Source organism: Thalassophryne amazonica, chromosome 9 (genome assembly GCF_902500255.1).
Source record: "Thalassophryne amazonica chromosome 9, fThaAma1.1, whole genome shotgun sequence".
Lineage (NCBI taxonomy): Eukaryota > Metazoa > Chordata > Actinopteri > Batrachoidiformes > Batrachoididae > Thalassophryne > Thalassophryne amazonica.
This window is the reverse complement of record NC_047111.1, coordinates 1,275,606-1,296,238: the sequence shown is the minus strand read 5'-3', so window position 1 is coordinate 1,296,238 and position 20,633 is coordinate 1,275,606. Positions and strand designations below refer to the sequence as shown.

General features: G+C 40.6%; 1 protein-coding gene across 1 annotated transcript in view; it reads right to left on the bottom strand.

The window, feature by feature from the left end:
* kctd7 (potassium channel tetramerization domain containing 7) overlaps positions 1-20,633 on the bottom strand; it is a 73,625-nt gene that overhangs the window by 35,126 nt on the left and 17,866 nt on the right. The window contains 2 exon segments of the mRNA XM_034178053.1: positions 4,580-4,634; positions 18,345-18,415. Of these exon segments, the coding sequence (XP_034033944.1) occupies positions 4,580-4,634; positions 18,345-18,415 (126 nt within the window).

Here is a 20,633-nt window from a genome sequence, read left to right as displayed (position 1 = left end):
TGTGATCAGCGGCCAAGAATGTATACTTAACATTCATGACTTGTCGTCGTTATGTGTAAACACAGCATAAAGTTCACCTGAAGGAAAAATTTTTAAAAGAACAGATGACCTTGAACTACTTGTGACGGCATAGATCACGTGGGAGCTTCACCAGACTTGCACAAAGCATTATGGGAAGCACATGCTGGCAGCCAATCAGAGTAGAGAGGGACAGTGACGTGCTGGCTTGTCTCTCTGGTTCCTCCTCCAGCATGCAGAAAACGCTCTGAAACAGCAGCGTTTATGTGTAAATCTAAATTAGTTCTCATATATGTTGTAAAAAAACTAGCAAGAAATAAACACTTCTAAAACAAAAAACGCTGTTTTTGTAACCTGCTTCTGTAACCATAACACTTCTGGAGTGATTTACAAGACATTTCATGGACGTCAGTGCCACACAACACATAAAGATGACTTCTGGTCTTTTCAAAAGCTCATGCACGTGCACACACACACACCCTCCTGCAGACGGTGTTAAAAAGAAAATATTCATTCTGGGATTCCCCCCAGATAAATATGTTCTCTTAATTAAGACGAGCTGTGATTTTACAAGATGTTTCTAAAATAAACACACATCATAATGCTTAGATTTCAATAGAAACTAAAATTTGGTAATTTAGTGAATGTGGGCGTGGCCCGCTAGCTTTAATTGAAACTGATAGCCGGTGTTTTCAACAATTGCTGATTGCTGGTAATAGCAACAAATAACAACAATAATAATAATAATAATAAGCTGACTAAGACAGCACAGTGGATTAGACTTCCGGCAACTACACTGTTGCCTCACAGCAAGAAGGTTTTGGGTTGGATTCCCAGCTGTGTCCTTTCTGTGTGGAGGTTGCATGTTCTCCCCATGTCTGCGTGGGTTCTGTTCAGGTGCACTGGCTTTGGGGGAGGTGATGGTCTAGTGGTTAAGGTGTTGGGCTTGAGTCCAGAAGATCATGGGTTCAAATCCCCGCCTGACTGGAAAATCACTAAGGGCCCTTGGGCAAGGCCTTTAATCCTTGTATGGCAGCATCCTGACATCGGGGTGAATGTGAGGCATAATTGTAAAGCGCTTTGAGTGTCTGATTCAGATGGAAAAGTGCTATATAAATGCAGTCCATTTATGTCTGGTCTGGTAGGGGTAGTTTGGCCGCCCACTCAGCCTATAATGCTGTAGGGGAAACACTGCAAGAACACCAAAGCAAGACCTTTAGGATATTCTTGGAAATTCTGCCAAACACACTTTTAACCATCCAAGGTCCAAGGTCCAGAATGTCTAGGTGTACTTTTCAGGTTTCTATGAATACATCAGCAAGACTCCATTTGGCCATGTCTTCAAACAAATTTTCAATTTTCAACTGTAAAATCCATCTCTCCTCTGGTTGGTCTTTGACTCACAGGATATCCTAGTGATGGATAATTTCAAGTGGTCCGTCTCCTCACTGTCCCTGTGAGAGCCTACACTCTGACCGCATTGTCTTTCAATAGGAGATCCTCACTCAAACATGTTACTAAATGATCATAAACTCTAAAAGAATGGTTTTGTTGAACTGAATACACTTTAATTTTGTTTATTTTTACAAAAAAAAATTGGCAAAGAAAATGTGGAGGGATTACATTCTTCAGGAACTGTGTAGCAATTTTTATAAGGACTTACACCAATTTTCATTGCAACTGAACTTTATTCATCCAAAAAGGAATGAATCCAAAAGCTAAGACATTCAGCAGACAGGTAGGTGATATTATTTTACGAATGAAGACAAAAATTATCAGCACCCCCCCCCCCCAAACGAGGAAATGTAATATTTTTGTCAAAACTTTTCCCAAGTGCTCTGTTCACAGAGCAATGAATTTTCAAGACAGCTTCTATAAACATCCTAGTTTTATTTTGGATGGTTACATTATTTTACTTTGCACACAAAACAAAATAATTTCACAAAAAACAAAAACTGCCATGGTGAAAATCATGACGACCCCCCCCCCAAAAAAAACCTGACCTTTTTGTTACACTACAGCACAAACCACAGTTATGCAGTGATGTACTTTAGCTTTATAACACTCAAAGATTGTAAAATCAAGTTAAAACTGAGTGTTAAAACTGTGTACATCTTCCAATGTACACACAGTATAAAAGAAAAGAACAAGACTGGCAGAGGTTGGACGTGGAATATTTCAAAGACTGGAATGAAAACTAATTAAGAGCTTTTTATTGTCATGTGCACAGTAAAAAACAGGCAGTTATACCACACAATGAAATTCTTACACATTGTAAAACACAAATTATTAGACTGAAGAATGTATTATACACAATATTTAAAGGATGTATAGAGGATGTGCAGATGTGCAGTTTATGCAGTATTGGCAATTTTGAGTAATACGGTGTAGTTTTAAGCACCAATCCTGCTGTACAGGAGTCATAAGGTGAATGAGGCATGAATAGTGAACAGAGCTATGATATAATAAATACTTAAGATGATGATGGTAATAATGAGGAGGAGAATGAGAGTGAAATAACAGTCAGTCAGGTGGTGGAGGGGTCAGTGTGTGAAAGAGTTACTGAGAAGTCGAGTGGCCTGTGGGTAGAAGCTGTTCCCCAGCCTAGTAGCCCTGGACTTCAGACTCCTGTAGCGTCTGCCTGATGCTAGGAATATGAAGAGTGAGTTTTGGGGGTATGTACTGTTCCTGATAAGGTTGTGTGTCCTACTGTGTATAGTGGTGTGCGCAGCTCCCCACTTCTCCTTGGGTCAGTAACCATCTCTTTGGTCTTGTCTGCATTGGGGTACAGATTATTGTCATGACACCAGGCTACCAGATCTGCCACTTCTCTTCTACACGCTGTCTCGTCCCCACCAGTGATCAGAACGATGACCTTAGTGTCATCTGCAAATTTACTGATGCTGGTGTTGTTCTGGGACGCTGCACAGTCACATGAGTGTGTAGAGCAGGGGGCTCAGCACACAGCCCTGGGGAGTCCCCGTGCTCACAGTTCTTATGCTGGATGTGCGGTTGTGAACTTTAACAGGGGTCTGCCTGTTAGAAAATTCAGCCCCCAGTTACGGGGGGGGGGGGGGGGGGGGTGTTAGTCTGAGTGGGAGGAGCTTATCTGTGAGTTTGTGGGGATGATGGCTGTGTTGAATGCTGACCTGTAGTCGAACAGCTTTCTGACATATGTGTCCCTGCTTTCTAAGTGCGTGAGGGCTGTGTGGATAGCAGTGTTAGTTGCATCATCAGTGAATCGGTTCTGGTGATATGCAATCTGTGGGGGGTCTACCTGTGTGGGATGGTCTTTTTAATGTGGGTCATGACTATCGTTCCAAAGCACTTAATTATGAATGGAGTGAGTATGAGACAAATGTCATTTAAGCAGGTAACAGTGCTTCTCTTGGGGACGGGAATTATGGTGGTGGACTTAAAACAGGTGGGTACAAAGGCTTGTGCAAGGGACAGACTGAATATGTCAGAAAACACATCAGCTAGCTCTGATGAGCAAACCCTGAGTGTGCGCCCGGAGATGTTATCTGGGCCAGCTGCTTTCTGTGAATTTCTTTTGCTCAGAACCCTGTGAACGTCTGCCCATGTCACCATGAAGAAGACCAAACTGAATGTTACTGACTAGCCTGAACAAAGAATAGTCCTGAAAGCCCTGACTTGAATCCCACTGAAAATCTGTGGGGTGAACTGAAGACCAAGGTCTATGCCAGAAGACCATCAAATATGGAGCTGGAGAGAGTCATGAAAGAAGAAAGGGCTGGGATTCCTCAGGAAACATGTCCGAGACTTGTTAAAAACTACAACAAAAGACTGCAGGCTGTTATCCAGCAAAACTGACATAACTAAGTCTTAGCATCGGGGGCTAATAATTTTAACCCTGGCAGTTTTTGTTTTTTGCGAAATTATTTTCTTTGTGTGTGCAAACCAAAATAATTTAAGCATCCAAAATAAAACTAGTATGTGTTGAAAATTCCTTGTTGAATTAAAAAAAACAAAAACACGAGAAAAGTTGGAAAAAAATTTAAAATTTCATAGACATGGGTTGATAATTTTGTCCTAAATCTGCATGCTGCTGTGGAATGTTACAGTGCACTGCTGTGTAATTTCCAGAAGGTGGTGATGTTGCACTTCATGGCACAAATGTATTTATTTATCATACATTGTTTTAATGAGCTAAAAACATTGTTAAACCAATTGTAAAACCAAAACAATTACAGGAATAAAAAAATGTACATTCACAAAAAAAAATCCTCAAGATTTTCTAAAAACACATCTCATATTTTCAGCTTTAGAGCCAAATTATATCTTCCATGCAGTACTGTAAACAAATATATGTCACACATTCAGAAAGCTGAGACTGTGCAAAATATTTTGATGTGCAAGACAGGGGCATTATACTAAAAGAAAGTACCTAAAAGCGGGAATTACTGAAAGTATGGTAAAATCAAGAAAATACCCTTGGACCCCAGATGGTTAACAAAATAATAATAATAAAAAAAAAAAAAGATAGAAGCATATACATTTTAAAAATAATTAAACTGTTGACCATATAGATTTGAATTACACTCATAGTACTAACAGCAGTGCTGATTCTGGGTCTCTTCATGCCTGGGACAAGACTACAAAAGAAACACAGGGACAGAAAAGAATGAATATTACGGTAAACACGAGTTTAAGAGTGAACATTTTCTTGTCAAAAGAGCTGCAGAGGCAATATATTATGGTAGACCTGTTTGTTCCAGAGTTAGCAGACTTTGCCATGAGAATTAGAATTCTAACCCTGTCCACAAAACCTAACAGCACTAATTCTAACCCTGAACCCCTGACCATAGAAGTAGAGAGATGGAACGCCAACTTCTGATCTCGAGGGCTGAGGATGTGCTGCGCATACGTGAGAGGACTTGGGGTTCAACGATATCAAACATCACAAAATAAGATTAAAGATTAACATATATTTTGATCAATTATTCTGAATAATTTACCGAGCCTTACATTTTGTAGCTGCCCTGATTATCGCTCACAAAGTCACCCTGCTGTCAAAATGAAAACGCTTCCTCGGTGCCACACTGTTATTGCTGGAAGGTTTGCAAACAACCAGATAAGTTGAAAGATCAAGATACGAGGTCTGTCCATAAAGTATCGTACCTTTTTTTTTTTTTTTTTTTTTTTAAACTATATGGATTTGATTCATATGTTTTCATGTCAGACAAGCTTGAACCCTTGTGCGCATGCGTGAGTTTTTCCACGCCTGTCGGTGACGTCATTCGCCTGTGAGCAGGCCTTGTGGAAGGAGTGGTCCCGCCCCGACGTCGGATTTTCATTGTCTGGAAATGGCGGAATGATTTGGGGTTTTTTCCATCAGAATTTTTTCAGAAGCTGTTAGAGACTGGCACCTGGAAACCATTCGAAAAATTTATCTGGCTTTCGGTGAAAATTTTACGGGCTTCACAGAGAATAAGGTCTGTTAGTACAGCTTTAAGGACCCCTTTAAGGACGCTCGGCGCACCGCGCTCCGACGACGCGGCACAAGCCACCGGACCATTTCTAAGCTGATGGCTCTGTGGATACGAGAACGTCGTGCTCTTTCTCTGGTTATCACAAGAGCTAGACATCAGCCATTTTCCGTCAGATTTCACTTTTAACAAGAGATTTGTCATGGAAAGCCGCGCGGAGGCTTCGCGCATCACAACCGATTCGCTTTGGAAGCGAGACAAAGGAACACCTCCGTTTCGGCGTGTCAGAGGACGAGTTTGGACATGTCTATCTCGGCTTTCAATGCTTACCAGTCGAGTGAGTTATAAGAGAACTTGTAGAGAGCTGGGCATGTCCGAACTTGTCCTCTGGCACGCTGTAACGGAGACGTTCTTTGTCTCGCTCGAACAGCGAATCGGTCGTGACGCCCAAAGCCTCCGCGCGGCTTTCCATGACAAAATCTCTTATTAAAAGTGAAATCTGCCAGAAAATGGTTGATATCCAGCGCTTGTGATAACCAGAGAAAGTGCACACGACGGTCCCAGCTCCACACAGCCATCCATTTAGAAGTGATCTGGTGGTTCGTGCCTGTCGTCGCGGCTCGGAGCGCGGCGAGCGCCATTGTGGGCCATCCTTAAAGCTGTAGTAATAGTCCTTATTCTCTGTGAAGCCCGTAAAATTTTGACCGAAAGCCAGATACATTTTTCGAATGGTTTCCAGGTGCCAGTCTCTAACACCTTCTGAAAAAATTCTGATGGAAAAAAAAAACCCAAATCATTCCGCCATTTCCAGACAATGAAAATCCGATGACGGGGTGGGACCACTCCTTCCACAAGGCGTGCTCATTGGCGAATGACGTCACTGACAGGCGTGGAAAAACTCACGCATGCGCACAAGGGTTCAAGCTTGTCTGACGTGAAAACATATGAATCAAATCCGTATAGTTTAAAAAAAAATAAAAAGGTACGATACTTTATGGACAGACCTCGTATAACCTACATATCCCACACGTCTGGACCTATTCAGATCAAATATATCTTATATAAAATATAGATCTTGCAGTCAATAAGCAACAAGGCAAGTTTTAAAAAGTTTAAAAGTCAGTTTTATTCATTCAGCTAAGGGAAGAGCAAAACCACCCCTTTTTTTGTTTTTATTTTTTTTTAATGTGATTTGTGGTCCAAAAAACTAGCTTATCTTCTAGTCCGAATCTCTGTGCTAAATTTGTTTACTTGTCCGAAACTTGGTGCTAAATTTGTTGCCGTCTACACTTCCTCAGGGATACAGTTGCTACAGTGGGGTAAAAAAGTATATAGTCAGCCCCTGATTGTGCAAGTTCTCCTACTTAGAAAGATGAGAGAGGTCTGTAATTTTCATCATAGGTACACTTCAACTATGAGAGACAAAATGAGGAAAAAAAAAAATCCAGGAAATCACATTGTAGGATTTTTAAAGAATTTATTTGTAAATTATGGTGGAAAATAAGTATTTGGTCAACCACAAACAAGCAAGACTTCTGGCTCTCACAGACCTGTAACTTCTTTAAGAAGCTCTTCTGTCCTCCACCTGTTACCTGTATTAATGGCATCTGTTTGAACTTGTCATCTGTATAAAAGACACCTGTCCACCGCCTCAATCAGTCAGACTCCAAACTCAACCATGGGCAAGACCAAAGAGCTGTTGAAGGACACCAGGAAGAAAACTGTAGATGTGCATCAGGCTGGGAAGAGTAAGTCGACAATAGTTAAGCAGGTCGGTGTGAATAAATCAACTGTGGGAGTTATTGTAAGAAAATGGAAGACATACAAGACCATTGATAATCTCCTTCGATCTGGGCTCCACACAAGATCTCATCCCGTGGGGTCAAAATGATCATGAGAACGGTGAACAAAAATCCCAGAACTACACGGAGGGACCTGATGAATGACCTGCAGAGAGCTGGGACCAAAGTAACAAAGGCTGCACACTACACAGAGAGGGACTCAAATCCTGCAGTGCCAGGTGTGTCCCCCTGCTTAAGCCAGTACATGTCCAGGCCCGTCTGAAGTTTGCCAGAGAGCATGTGGATGATCCAGAAGAGGATTGGGAGAATATCATGTGGTCAGATGAAACCAAAACAGACGTTTTTGGTAAAAACTCAACTCGTGTTTGGAGGAAGAAGAATGCTGAGTTGCATTCCAAGAACACCATATCTACTGTGAGGCATGGGGATGGAAACATCATGCTTTGGGGCTGTTTTTCTGCAAAGGGGACAGGACGACTGATCTGGGTTAAGGGAAGAATGAACGGGGCCATGTATCATGAGATCTTAAGCCAAAACCTCCTTCCTTCAGTGAGAGCACTGAAGATGCAATGTGGCTGGGTCTTCCAGCATGACAATGATCCCAAACACACCGCTTGGGCAACAAAGGAGTGGCTCCATAAAAAGCATTTCAAGGTCCTGGAGTGGCCAAGCCAGTCTCCAAACCTTAACCCCAAAGAAAAATTGTTGAGGGAGTTGAAAGTCCATGTTGCCCAGCGACAGCCCCAAAACGTCACTGCTCTAGAGGAGATCTGCATGGAGGAATGGGCCAAAATACCAGCTACAGTGTGTGCAAACCTGGTGAAGACTGACAGGAAACGTTTGACCTCTGTCATTGCCAACAAAGATTATGTTACAAAGTATTGAGTTCAACTTTTGTTTTTGTTCAACTTTTCCACCATAATTTACAAATAAATTCATAAAAAAAAAAAATCCTACAGTGTGATTTCCTGGATTTTTTTTTTCTCGTTTTGTCTCTCACAGTTGAAGTGTACCTATGATGAAAATTACAGACCTCTCATAAGTAGGAGAACTTGCACAATCAGGAGCTGACTAAATACTTTTTTACCCCCACTGTATCTATTTTAATTTATAAAGATATTATTGTTCTCTGTTCAATTTGTACTTTCTGCAGAGGTGACTGTTCTCCACCTCCGCAGATGAAGTGAAAGGACGTGCACTAATGAATCAAATGAAATAGCGCAGCGGAAAACTGGAAAAAAATGCTTCAAATGGTGATGCAAGCACCAAATTTGGCACACATACTCCTTAGACATTACTCTTTTAAAAATGCCGGGTACCCACGTGAACTTTCAATAGGCGGCCAAGAAGGGGTCAATTGAAGTATTACACAGGGGTCAAAATTTAAAAATGCTCCAGTCATATTGAAAGGTATTCCATATTATTTGTCTGATCATAAAGATTCCAAAAAGGTATAGTTTGGACTATCTGTGAATGAACGGTCTGGAGTTATGGGGTAAAAACAGCAAGAACACTGAGAAAGGTCAATTTCAGTTTGTACAGGGGTCAAAATTTAAAGTTGCTTCAATTTCGGTAAAAAGTGGTGCAAATTACTGGTTGAGCTAATAGGCTTAATAAATTGAATAGTTTTGACTGTGTTGCGTGCTTGGTTTGCAAAGTAAAGGTTAAACAATATCAGCATCCATTGGATTCTATGACATGTGACATATATGCTACCCTGTAACATGATAACTAAGCATGATACATGATGCAAACTATTCCTTTTTAAAACCGTATTCACCCAACTAATAATTTGCATCACTTTTTACCAAAATTGGAGCAACTTTAACTTTTGACCCCTGTACAAATTGAAACTGACCTTTGTCACTGTTCTTGCTGTTTTTACCCCATAACTCTGGAACATTCATTCACAGATCATCCAAACTATACCTTTTTGGAATCTTTATGATCAGATAAATAATATGGAATACCTTTCAATATGATTGGAGCATTTTTAAATTTTGACCCCTGTGTAATACTTCAACTGACCCCTTCTTGGCCGCCTATTGAAAGTTCACGTGGGTACCCGGCATTTTTAAAAGAGTAATGTCTAAGGAGTATGTGTGCCAAATTTGGTGCTTGCATCACCATTTGAAGGATCCCTCAGTAAATATTCACTTATCTGCTGCACTAAAATGAGATTTTGAGTTGGCATTCCATCTCTCTACTTCTATGCCCTGACCTAACTCGAACCATAATGCTGTCCTGAAAAACCATTCACACGTTACATGATGATATGACATGACGCTGCATTACAGCAAGAGCCTCAACAAATCCACACCATCCTGGAGCACGTACGGACTTACTGACAGGATTGTTTGTATGCTGGCAACATTGGGTATAGACAAGGGCAGGTTTGGTTATGACCATCATATTAACAGTTACTGAGCGTAAGACCCTTCGGCTGCTCTTGTTTTCACTCTGGGTCACCACAGCAGATCCAAGGTGAATCTTCATGTTGATTTGGCACATGTTTTATGCTGAATGCCCTTCCTGATGCAACTCCACATCGAATGGAGAAATGTGGTAGTGGTGGGGTTTGAACCTGGATCCTTCTGCACTGAAACCAAGTGCAGAAGCCACTTGTCCCTCACCCCTGCCTTAACAGTTACTGCAGGTAATTGTCATAATAAGAGAAATTTATTTATTAATAATTTAAGTCATTACAAAATTTTGTGACACCAGCCTGGTAACGGGGACCAATATCCACCTTTAAATGGAACCATCTACCCTGGGTGTGTGTCTTTTGCTCATACTAACACACATTTTTTACTTTATAAACATTAACCTTTGTACTGCTGCGACCTGCCATCTTATCTCTGTACAGGGCCTTTCACACAGAACGCATCTGTTGATTATTCTAACGCTTTCACTTGCGTTGGATGCAGCAACAACACCCAGAGGGGCGAAGATTTCTACATCACAATCTGGCTTTTCGAGGGCCCGAGTGAACAACCCTGAAGGCCCCTTCACACATAACACAAAATTAGGTGAAAGAAGCAGAAACCGACAAAAAAAAAAACGTGAACAAAAAACGGAATGGGGACCTGTGAAACATTCCACCTGCTGTCGGGACAGGCACGTGGTTGGAGAGGTGTGCACAACACCACATTGATGGTTTCATGCACGAACACCATGTGAACACATGGAACGTGTGGCACCACATCACAACACTACAATTTCTAATATTTGTCACAAAAAAGATGCAAACCGAAGACAATTCACAAAGCTACGCTAGCCATGTTAATCCACAAGATGGCAGCACAAGACCAAAAGGTAAAGAAAATTCCAGTCAACTTAGAAATGATCTTGCAAGAACAACAAGATTTTAGACATGAAAATAAGCAACATCTGGATGTCATCAGAGAAGACATCAACAACACAAATCAAAGAATTAGCAAAGGTAAAAGCCGAATTGGTGCAGCGGAAGCTAAGCTAGAGATGATGGAGCTAACCATGAGGAGCATGTTAAAAACTCAGACTCAAATCGAATTCAAGGATTTTTGATTTTTTTTTTTTTTTTTTTTTTTTTTTTTTTTTTTTTGTGGAAAAGCTTCTCAGAGAAAAACTAAACATTCCTGACTCCCTTGAACTCAATATTGAGTTCTAACACTGAAACCAGCAGGGCCAAAAAACCCAGATTGATTGTGGTCCAGTTCCTGTTGTACAAAGGAAGAAATACTGAGAAAGGTCTGGGAAAAGGAGATCCACGTGAATACTCAGAGGAGCTACTTCAACCGTGATTACCCCACTGCTATTCTGAGTTGTTGCAAGGAATACAATTAAGCGAAATGAATACTGAGGGACAAGAAGATCTGGTTCCAGATGCCGTACTCCTCCAAGCTCTGCATCTTGTATGAAGACGAGACACGTATCTACCACGAGGCTACAAAAAATGTGTGTGACCGAGACTTCGCGGTACGTGTAGTGCCGCCCGGGCAGGACCCATCATGGGGGGAGAGAGCTTGACTTCTATGTGTCGTGTACTGGACAAGCTACAGCCATATCAAACGCCAAGCGTCCACAAACGTCCACAATGAAGAAAAAAAAAACCCTGAAATTATTCTTATTTTTTCTGCCTCTCTGTTTCCCCTTAAAGCTGGAGTGCCAGGAAGCATATTGAAATTGAGACAATTGGTCCCCATCAAAATTCTAACAAAGTAATTTTGTTCGTTAGTGTGAATATAAAGGATTCCCAAAATCTTAGTCTGAATGTGATTAAAATTCGTCCGTATCAAAGCAAATTCTGAATTACTGCCAAAAATTTGAAAGCCAGGACGCCATCAGGGTGACGTCACAGGTCACATGGGGGGGTTTCACCGCTAGCTGCGATGCATGCTGGGATAGAAATTTAAAACTGAAGAAGGCAAGATGGAGGAGAGAGACGGTAGAAGTGGAAGAAAGCGAGGAAGACTGGCGATATACACAGAAAGTGCGAAGAAAAGACGTCATTTTGAGTGAGAGAAAAAGAGAAGATCAACGATGGTGAACATTGGGAACCAAAGATATCGTTGGGAGCAACTGCGACAGAAGACTGGCGATCGAACTCACGAGGATTTTGCAGTGCTGCTTTTGGACAGGTGAGTTGCCTGGTGACTGGTGTCTGACGGTGTACAGTTATGGTTATTATCCGAGTCTGCTATTATCTGATAATCTGAGTTGTTTACTGTGTCTGGTCAAGTAAAGGATCATCTATATACCTTTACAATGGAACCCATAGTTTTTTAGTGTTTACAGTTCCTCATGTTAAGTTGTTACAGTTTTTGCAAAATGTTATGTTTGACCAGAGAGTTTGTAGCATAAATGTAGTTCTAACCAATTCAGTTATACAAGTAAATGGTGTCTGAAAAGTTAAAAATAGCATCCTTCAATGTTAATGGCATATTAAATCCAATTAAACAAACAAAGATAGCAAAAATGAAAAAGTAGATATAATCTATTTACAAGAAACACATTTAGATAACTCTGAACATCAAAAGCTGACTAAATATGGTTATACTAAACTATACTCCTCTTTTTATAAAGGTAAACATAAAAGGGGGTGGCTATGTTGATGTCAGGTAAATGGTATCTGAACAGAGTTATGAACATTTAACAATATTGCTCATTCTATGACTTATTTTAATGAAAAAAAAAAAAAATCAGTAAAATTCAATTTGTGCACATTTTTCCAAACTGAGCCCTGTAGTATAACCAGCAGGACCCCAGAAACGTTTTTGACACTACACCGTATAACATACATAGCCACTACTGAAAATTTAAACAGCAAAAAATTCTCAAGTTTTTTACAATGACATTTTTTCACAAACTGAATGCTGTAGTACAACCAACAGGAGACCACTGATGTGGGCAGTAAATTTGGTGACACCACACCTGAATTTACTGAATATTTTTCTGATGTCTTGTTTCTCACTTTGTAGACGATCCCTAAGCTTCCGTTTCTCTGCCGCCTGCTTGTTCAGATTAATGTCCTTTTTCCAGCTCAGAGGACGGCTTGTGGCTCATTGTCTACCTTCCTGAGGTTAGAAACTAGTGTTGTTTTTCTACAACATTTTTCTTAAGATTATTGAGCCATTTACTGGAAGGGGAGGTTTGTGTCCTCTGAGTTTGACAGGTGGACCGTCCCAGTAAAACTCCTCATCTGACACTGTCTGCGGAGCTGGACACACCCAGCAAGGCTGGACTCATCATACCAGAAGGGAGACCTGCTCAGATCACCTCCCCACCTCACCCCGGCTGTAGTGGAGTCCCCCCCACCAAAAAAAAAAAAAAAAAAAAAAAAAAAAAAATCATTTTTGCGGCGATAGGGTTTGCGATCAAGATTTCCTGCAGTAACTGATCCGTAAACTGAAATCCATAAACTACTTAATATCAGGATTTGAGTTTTGTCTGCTTTGATTTTTTTTCCAGTTGCTTTCTGTTTTGTTTATTCTCTTGCTGGGGTTTGTCCTGATTAGGTCCCTTTCTCTCTTGTCCATCTCTGCTGGCTCCTGGTGGTGGGCGTTTCCCTCTCTCTGGCCACACCCTCATTCTGGCGCGTTCCACGCACACCTGCTCTCAAAACGAAAGAGAAAATAAGTGCGTCTTAAGTTTGGACTTGAACTTCTCCAAAGAATCTGACTGTTTTATTGATGCAGGGAGATCATTCCACAGAAAAGGGGCACGATAAGAGAAAGCTTTGTGACCTGCAGACTTCTTATTCACCCTAGGGACGTACGTAAGGTTTAATTAGGTCAGCTAGGTAGGGAGGAGCCAGTCCATGAACAGTTTTATAGACTAGTAGCAGAACCTTAAAATCTGATCTCACCGGGACAGGAAGCCAGTGAAGAGCCGCCAAAATGGGCGTAATGTGGTCAAACTTTCTTTTTCTTGTCAAAAGTCTGGCTGCAGCATTTTCAACCTATTGGAGAGCCCTAATGCTAGACTGTGGTAAACCAGAAAGTAGAACATTACAGTATTCCAATCTAGAAGAGATAAACGTATTGGATCAGGGTCTCAGCATCAGCCATAGACAGGATGGGATGAATCTTCACAGGTGGAAAAAAAGCAGTCCTCGTAATATTTCTAATGTGGAGGTCAAAGGACAATGTAGGATCAAAAATTACCCCAAGGTTCATCACTGTGATGTATGACACATGAGCCTAGGCTAAGCGTTAACTGTTCAAATTGATGCCGATGTCTCACTGGACCAAGAACCATCATTTCAGTCTTATCAGAGTTTAAAAGTAGGAAGTTTCTAGACATCCAACTTCTCACTGATGCAAGCAATCTTCTAAGGATTTTATATGAACGAGATTATCAGCAATTATCGGCAAGTATAACTGAGTATCATCAGCATAGCAGTGAAAGGTAATCCCAAAACGCCGCAATATGTGCCTAAAGGGTGCTATATAAAGGGAGAAAAACAGGGGACCGAAGACGGACCCCTGTGGAACCCCAAATTTCATGTCACTAAGTTTAGAGGTAGTGTTACTGTACAAAACACAGTGAGAACGACTGGTCAAGTATGACGTCAGCCATGCAAGGGCACTCCCAGTAATCCCAAAATGATTTTCCAGCCTATCAAGTAGAATATGATGATCCACAGTATCAAATGCAGCACTGAGAACTAACAGCACAAGAACCGTAGTGGTGTCCGAATCCATTGTAAGCAGAAGATCATTCACCACTTTAGTGAGAGCCATCTCAGTGGAATATTTTCTAAAAGCAGACTGCAGTGGCTCAAAGAGATTATTCTCAGTAAGATAGTCCACGACCTGCCGTGACACCACTTTTTCCAGAATTTTAGAGCAAAATGATAGATTTGATATCGCCCGATAGTTTTTCAATACACTAGGGTCAAGATTAGGTTTCTTAAGTAATGGTTTAATCACTGCAGATTTGAAGCATTTAGGAATAGATCTAGAATTTAATGAGAGATTAATCATTTATAGCACAATCGTCCCAAAAGTGGGCCACAGGTCCTTAAAAGGTTTTGGTGGTATAGGATCAAATAAAAAGGTTGTGTATTTATACTCTACAAATACTCCATGTGGATTCTTTCTTGGCTTTATGAAACAACAGAATGAGCTGGTGTCGCAGACCGAATGCCCCCCCCCCCCCCCCGATCACACGGTTCACGGATTAACACCTTGTTTCTGCTTCAAACTACACTTCAGTCATCATCTGTCTCAGTGACAGATATCTGAAGCTTTTGTACAACAATCATTTCCATATAAATTCTGCATTATTTCATCATAATAGGCAGTGGAAATGATCAGAGCACTGCAGCTAAATAAGCTGCTATTTGATGCGTTTGTGCGTCGGACATTTCAAAGTGTCATGGAATTTCACTGAGTTTCTGCTTAAAACAGCCTCATTTCTGCTCAAAACTGACTTTAGAATGATTTAAGAGGTTTTACCTTCATCATCTGATGGTTAATAACCCCATTAATCCATTTGATTGCTTCGGGTGAAAAGACTCCGTCTCTGACGTGCTGCTGTGGTCCAAAATGACGCCTGTGCAGATGCAAAAGGCGGACCGAATTTTATGGGCGGCCCGTTCGGTCTGCGACACCAGTTTTCAGTGGAGTCTTTAACATGCTTATTAGAGAGTAAGGATAAAAGCATGTTCATTTGCAGTGCAAACAAGTCTCTGTCACATAACTGCTTATTTTTTGAGATTGTGAAGTTAAAAACTGATCAGATTTAGGCAGAACTTTTCATTAGATGCATGTGTCCATTATAGTCTAAAACCAGCAGGTTTTTCCTCTATTTCTGTCCCATACACAGTCCTGTGTGCAGCCCATTTTTAAAGAAAAGAGAGGCTAAAAACCAATTACTGACCATTGTGAATCACTTCATAATAATCCATGCATCGTGATGCATCTTAGAACTGAAAGCCCCCCCCCCCCAACACCCCTAATCATTATATTGATTTATTTTAAAGTTGTATTATTTTCACAAAAATCATTTGATGTCTGCCAGTTGTCGTCTTTATGTGTGTCATGTGCACATTAAGTCACCAAAATCAGTTTTAGTTTTCAGAAACACTGATTTGGGTTTAAATTTGATTCTTATTCACTTACATAAATGGGAAATGTAATAACATGGATTTCTCCATCCAGTGCTGATGTCAGCATTTCTGGCATACTGATAATTTATTAGTCACACAAAACGGTGCACAAACATTTCTCACATCAGTATTTGACTTCTACGAGCATGTTAAATATTTATCATATTTTCCTCCGCATGAATATTTTCCAGTCATGTAACAGAAGAAACCATAAAATGCAGATTTAATAGGCTCGAGTTTGCATGGTGACAGCTTGAAGTAAATTCATCCCTATTATCGAGGGTGTGAGAGACAAATCAAAAAAAAAAAAAAGAAAAAAAAGACAAAGCTATCTCCTGAAAATAATGTATTCCTGATGTAAGAAATACCGTAAGAAATCCATCTGCATTTTCAGGCAGCCTGTAAAAACAGCACTGTGGAAGAGTTTCAGCTCCACAGTTAAAAGAGCACCACGGAGAGGACTGCACACACATTCAGGGCTGCAGTTCTAACTGGATTAAAACAGCGTTCTGCTGCAGTACAGACAGCAGACTTGGCACACATCTAGATCTTAAATTTAAGATGGTCCACAATTAAAAGCATTGGAAGTGAAGTGTGTCTGTCTCCTCTCTGTACAGAGCACTGAACCAGAGAACTGAACCCATGATGCTCATGCACATCTGCGAGCAGGTAGAAAGTCCGTAGCTCCTGAAAATAACATTCCCAACTTTTTCCAAATGTCTGCTCACAGGTCCACTGATCAAAATGAATGTTGAGCCATCACTTTTGTTGAATGGTCAGCAGTTTCACGAGCTGATGTTGCAACGTTCGTTTTATTGTGTATGTTCATTATTGTACCGTTTCTCTGTTTGCTTGGACTGATGTCACTCCCCAAGAAAAGCAGAATAAAACTGTTTCTGGAAATGCACCTGCTCACTCACCGAGCGAGAGGTTAATTAGCAAAAAGTATGTCAGCGACTATTGATCGTTACCACCTGTGCACAGATAAACTTTACTAATACTTTGATGTTGTGCTGTTGAACAGCATGTTAAATAACATGCGACATGTCCTTTAAGTTTTGATTTTTGTGTGTTCTTGTAGTGGTTCAGGTTGAATTATATTTCACTCTTCTTTATACATCTTAACATTACAGTCGTAGATCAGTTCTGTCTTGCACGCCCCCCCCCCCAGCATCATTGGTGGTTTGTATGTCACATGATATTGATCATTTGTCCTATTTGCCATTTTGCTCCATTTACTGTGCAGTTTTGGTTCCATACAGTTTGAACCATTGCATGCTGCAACCACCTTAATGTAAAAACACGGCAATGGAGCTTAGTTTAAAAACAAACATGGTGGGGTTTGTTTTGGTGACAGTTGACTGTTTCAACGACCTTACTGACACGCTCATTCTTCTAACACAAAAAACAAACAAATGCAGTACACCGTAAGCCATCTCTGGAGGCATTTACAGTATTCACTGGGATCTCTCTTCATCCATCAGCAGAGCTTGACACATTTCTGTTGCGATTTTTCACTGGACTGAGGAAAAGAGACAGCAGTCTATACACAAAGAAGTCACGGCATCAGCTACAGACTATGTCGTTATTTTAAGACTGTGAGAGTTGTTGAAATCAGCAAAGCTGATAAATTTCATTGCATGGGTTGGATTGCTATTTGAGGTTCCTGCTGGACTGTCTGGAACCTCTTGACCTCAAAGGACCAATGGCGCACACTTGTTTATTGTATAAATGAATAAAATATCAAATGACAAGGATCTATTTTAGGCATCAGATAAGACACATGATGAATGCTTCTTCATTTGTGCAATGGAAAGAGGCCTTGTTGAATGGAACATTTTACCTTTCACCTCTTCTTTCCATTGCACTCAAACATTCATTATCTGTACATTAAAATGTCATTCCCCAACAAAAGATTCTCTGACCATGAAGCCAGAGCCCTGGGTTTCAGCCTTCTAGTTAGAAGTGCACCTCCCATGCTGGAGATCGTGAGTTTGCATCCTGAGGGGAGCGAGTGGGAGGAGTCACAACAGAAACATAACCCACAGCAAGCTGCTACACTAGTGTGTGCAGCTAACCATGAGAGCAAGACAGATGAGAGCAGAGGACAACTTTGTATGCATGCAAAAAGTAAATAATGAGTGACAAACAAGCTGGACGTTAGTGCATAAGAGCTACATGCTGGGAGGATAATTCCTTACTTGCTTCTCCCTGCTCTGTGAAAACATTCAATTAAAGTAAGTTTGATTTGTCCACAATGATGGTGGACTGGAAGCAGATCACAAAGGATTATGGGAACTCAATGACAATTTGTTGCCTAAATGTGTTTGGCCAGCCACGCTGACATGCACCTCATATTTATCTTCCCATCAGAGTGATCAAATTCAAACTATAACAGAACTATGCAGTTTAATGTGAAAATGAGTAATTCTGGAGTATAAACATTGAGGCTTTCAAACACAGTTTGCAGTGTTTACTTACTCCTGTCTGTCAGCTCCTGAAATATCCTGAACCGTCTCAGACATCAAATAACACTCATCAGCAGAGCGCTCCTGAAAATAAATAGCCAAAAAAGAAGATTCATGATTAAATACTAACCTCTCATCACCATATGCAGACACTTAGCCGACACATTAAGACAAAGGGAACGTAGTCTTTGATTTAGACACTAAACTTTGTTGGTACAACAGTATTTAGAACCTTTTCCACGCTGATAAATAAGGGCCTGGATGTCACTGTTGTTTTTCTGCTTTGAGTTCTCACTGAGCTCATCGCAGAGCACTAATTAGGAGCAGGGTTCTTTACTGATTACTTTTTCAGAATGTCTACTGCTACAGTACAGTGTCAATAGGAGCTCCATTGGTCTACTGACATAGAGCCAGTCATATTCCACATTCCATCGTGGCGTAGACTGTGACCAACTCCAATCCAGTTACTCCACTGCCAGTAATAAGTCAATAAGCAGAATGTGTCACAGTATGTAAAATCCAAAACTTGAATTATCGGAAGGATACCAGCAGGTTGATAACATTTGGCATGCCATCTGGCAAATTTCTGCTGCACTTCATTAAGATCTATCAAAAGAACAATATCTGTGGTATAAAACAGTGGCTTTATTAATAATTACATGTAAAATGTATGCTTACAAATTATTGCACCATAATAAATTCCTAAGTCACACCATGCAAGTTTGCACCCCAACTACTTATGTCAGTCTAATGTGGAAAAGGGGAGGATGGCCCACTGAGTCCATGGTGGTGGAAAGATGGCAGAAAACCTAACAGAAGTCAAAGTGTAGCAGGGTCCAAAGTGAAGGACCCTAGTTTCTTCCAGGGTCCTAACCAGGCAACAGAAACACCTGAAGGCCAAGAAGCCTCAGAGGCTTCAGACTGTCAAAGAAATGCGTGTACTCTGGTTTCCTCTTTAAAAGAGCAGGTTTGACAATCAAATCAGTCCAAGTTCAGCTCTTGTTCAATGAAGACAATTAGGGGCTATACTGTTTAAAAAAAAAAAAAAAGACGTAATGCACCCCACTCAAAACTGGTGAGAGGAAAAAAAACTGTCAAGATAACAGAAAAACTCTGCCTGCTTCACTGGATTAAAGGTACAGTGTGTCATTTTTGAAGAACAGAGCAAATGCTATGTCCATCAAATATTAATGTGTTTTAACCTTTTCAACATTATTTATGACATTCTCTATGTTATTTATTTTATTAACTTAGACTTTGACAGAAACATGCAAAAAAAGAACTTTGATATTTTTTGTCTATTATTCTTGCAATCAATGCATCTAAAACCACTCAAAATTAGTTAAAATAGGGCTTGCCAATAATATTTCAGAGCTATAGCTCCAAGGGGCTCCACCCACTTGACCCCCACTGGGGTGTTGTCCATGGACCCCTGGCCGTGGACCGCAATCACATCATTTACCTGGCTTTAAAATGGTCCCATCAAGAACCCTGGGGGGGGGGGGGGTTCCTGAACAGAGGCAAGTCTCAAGGAGATGGTGCAGCAATGAGACACGCCTCTGTTTAGGCAATCCCTTCTTGCAGTTTGCAACCAGCTCCAGGCAAGCACTGATGGTCGCGGATCAACTTTTCATCACAATCGGGAGTAAGGGGGGCAATTTACTGACCAACTTCAAATATGAGTAAATTAAGTACTTTTATTTATTTTTTGGTGGTTTTGTGACATTCTGGAAATGTGCTCCATGTTTAAAACAGTATATGTACTCGGGGCGGGTGTGCCATCTGGTGTTCAAAAGATGAAACTTCAGCCACTAACCCAACAATGGCATCGTTTACATGTATACCATTAATCATATATATTTCATTCTTTCACATTTGCACATTTCAGCATTCTAAAGGGCAATAACACATTTTAGAGGATAGCATACTTTTACACTGAAAGCACAATTTTTTACTATTATTTCAATCTCACATCTCCTGTTTACACATTTATTTACTGTAGAATATTGTTAACTGTATGTACATCATCTTATTTTTTATTTTTTGCTCTATGTAAAGACCCGGTCACACGGCACTAATGAGGGACAATGAAGCCCAAACAAAACAAGAAATCTGGACTTTAGCTGACTTTCATTGGCATCATTTAACCTTTGAACAGCTAAATTCCTGCAGCTGGTGCTTTGTCAGGATTTTTAAACTGTGGAAAAATTTGAACAATTGCTGTCAAAAACCTCAATTCATCCGTATTTCGTTTTGCTGTCGGTCTTGACGGTTTCTTATCGTTTGCTTAGTTTTTGTAACA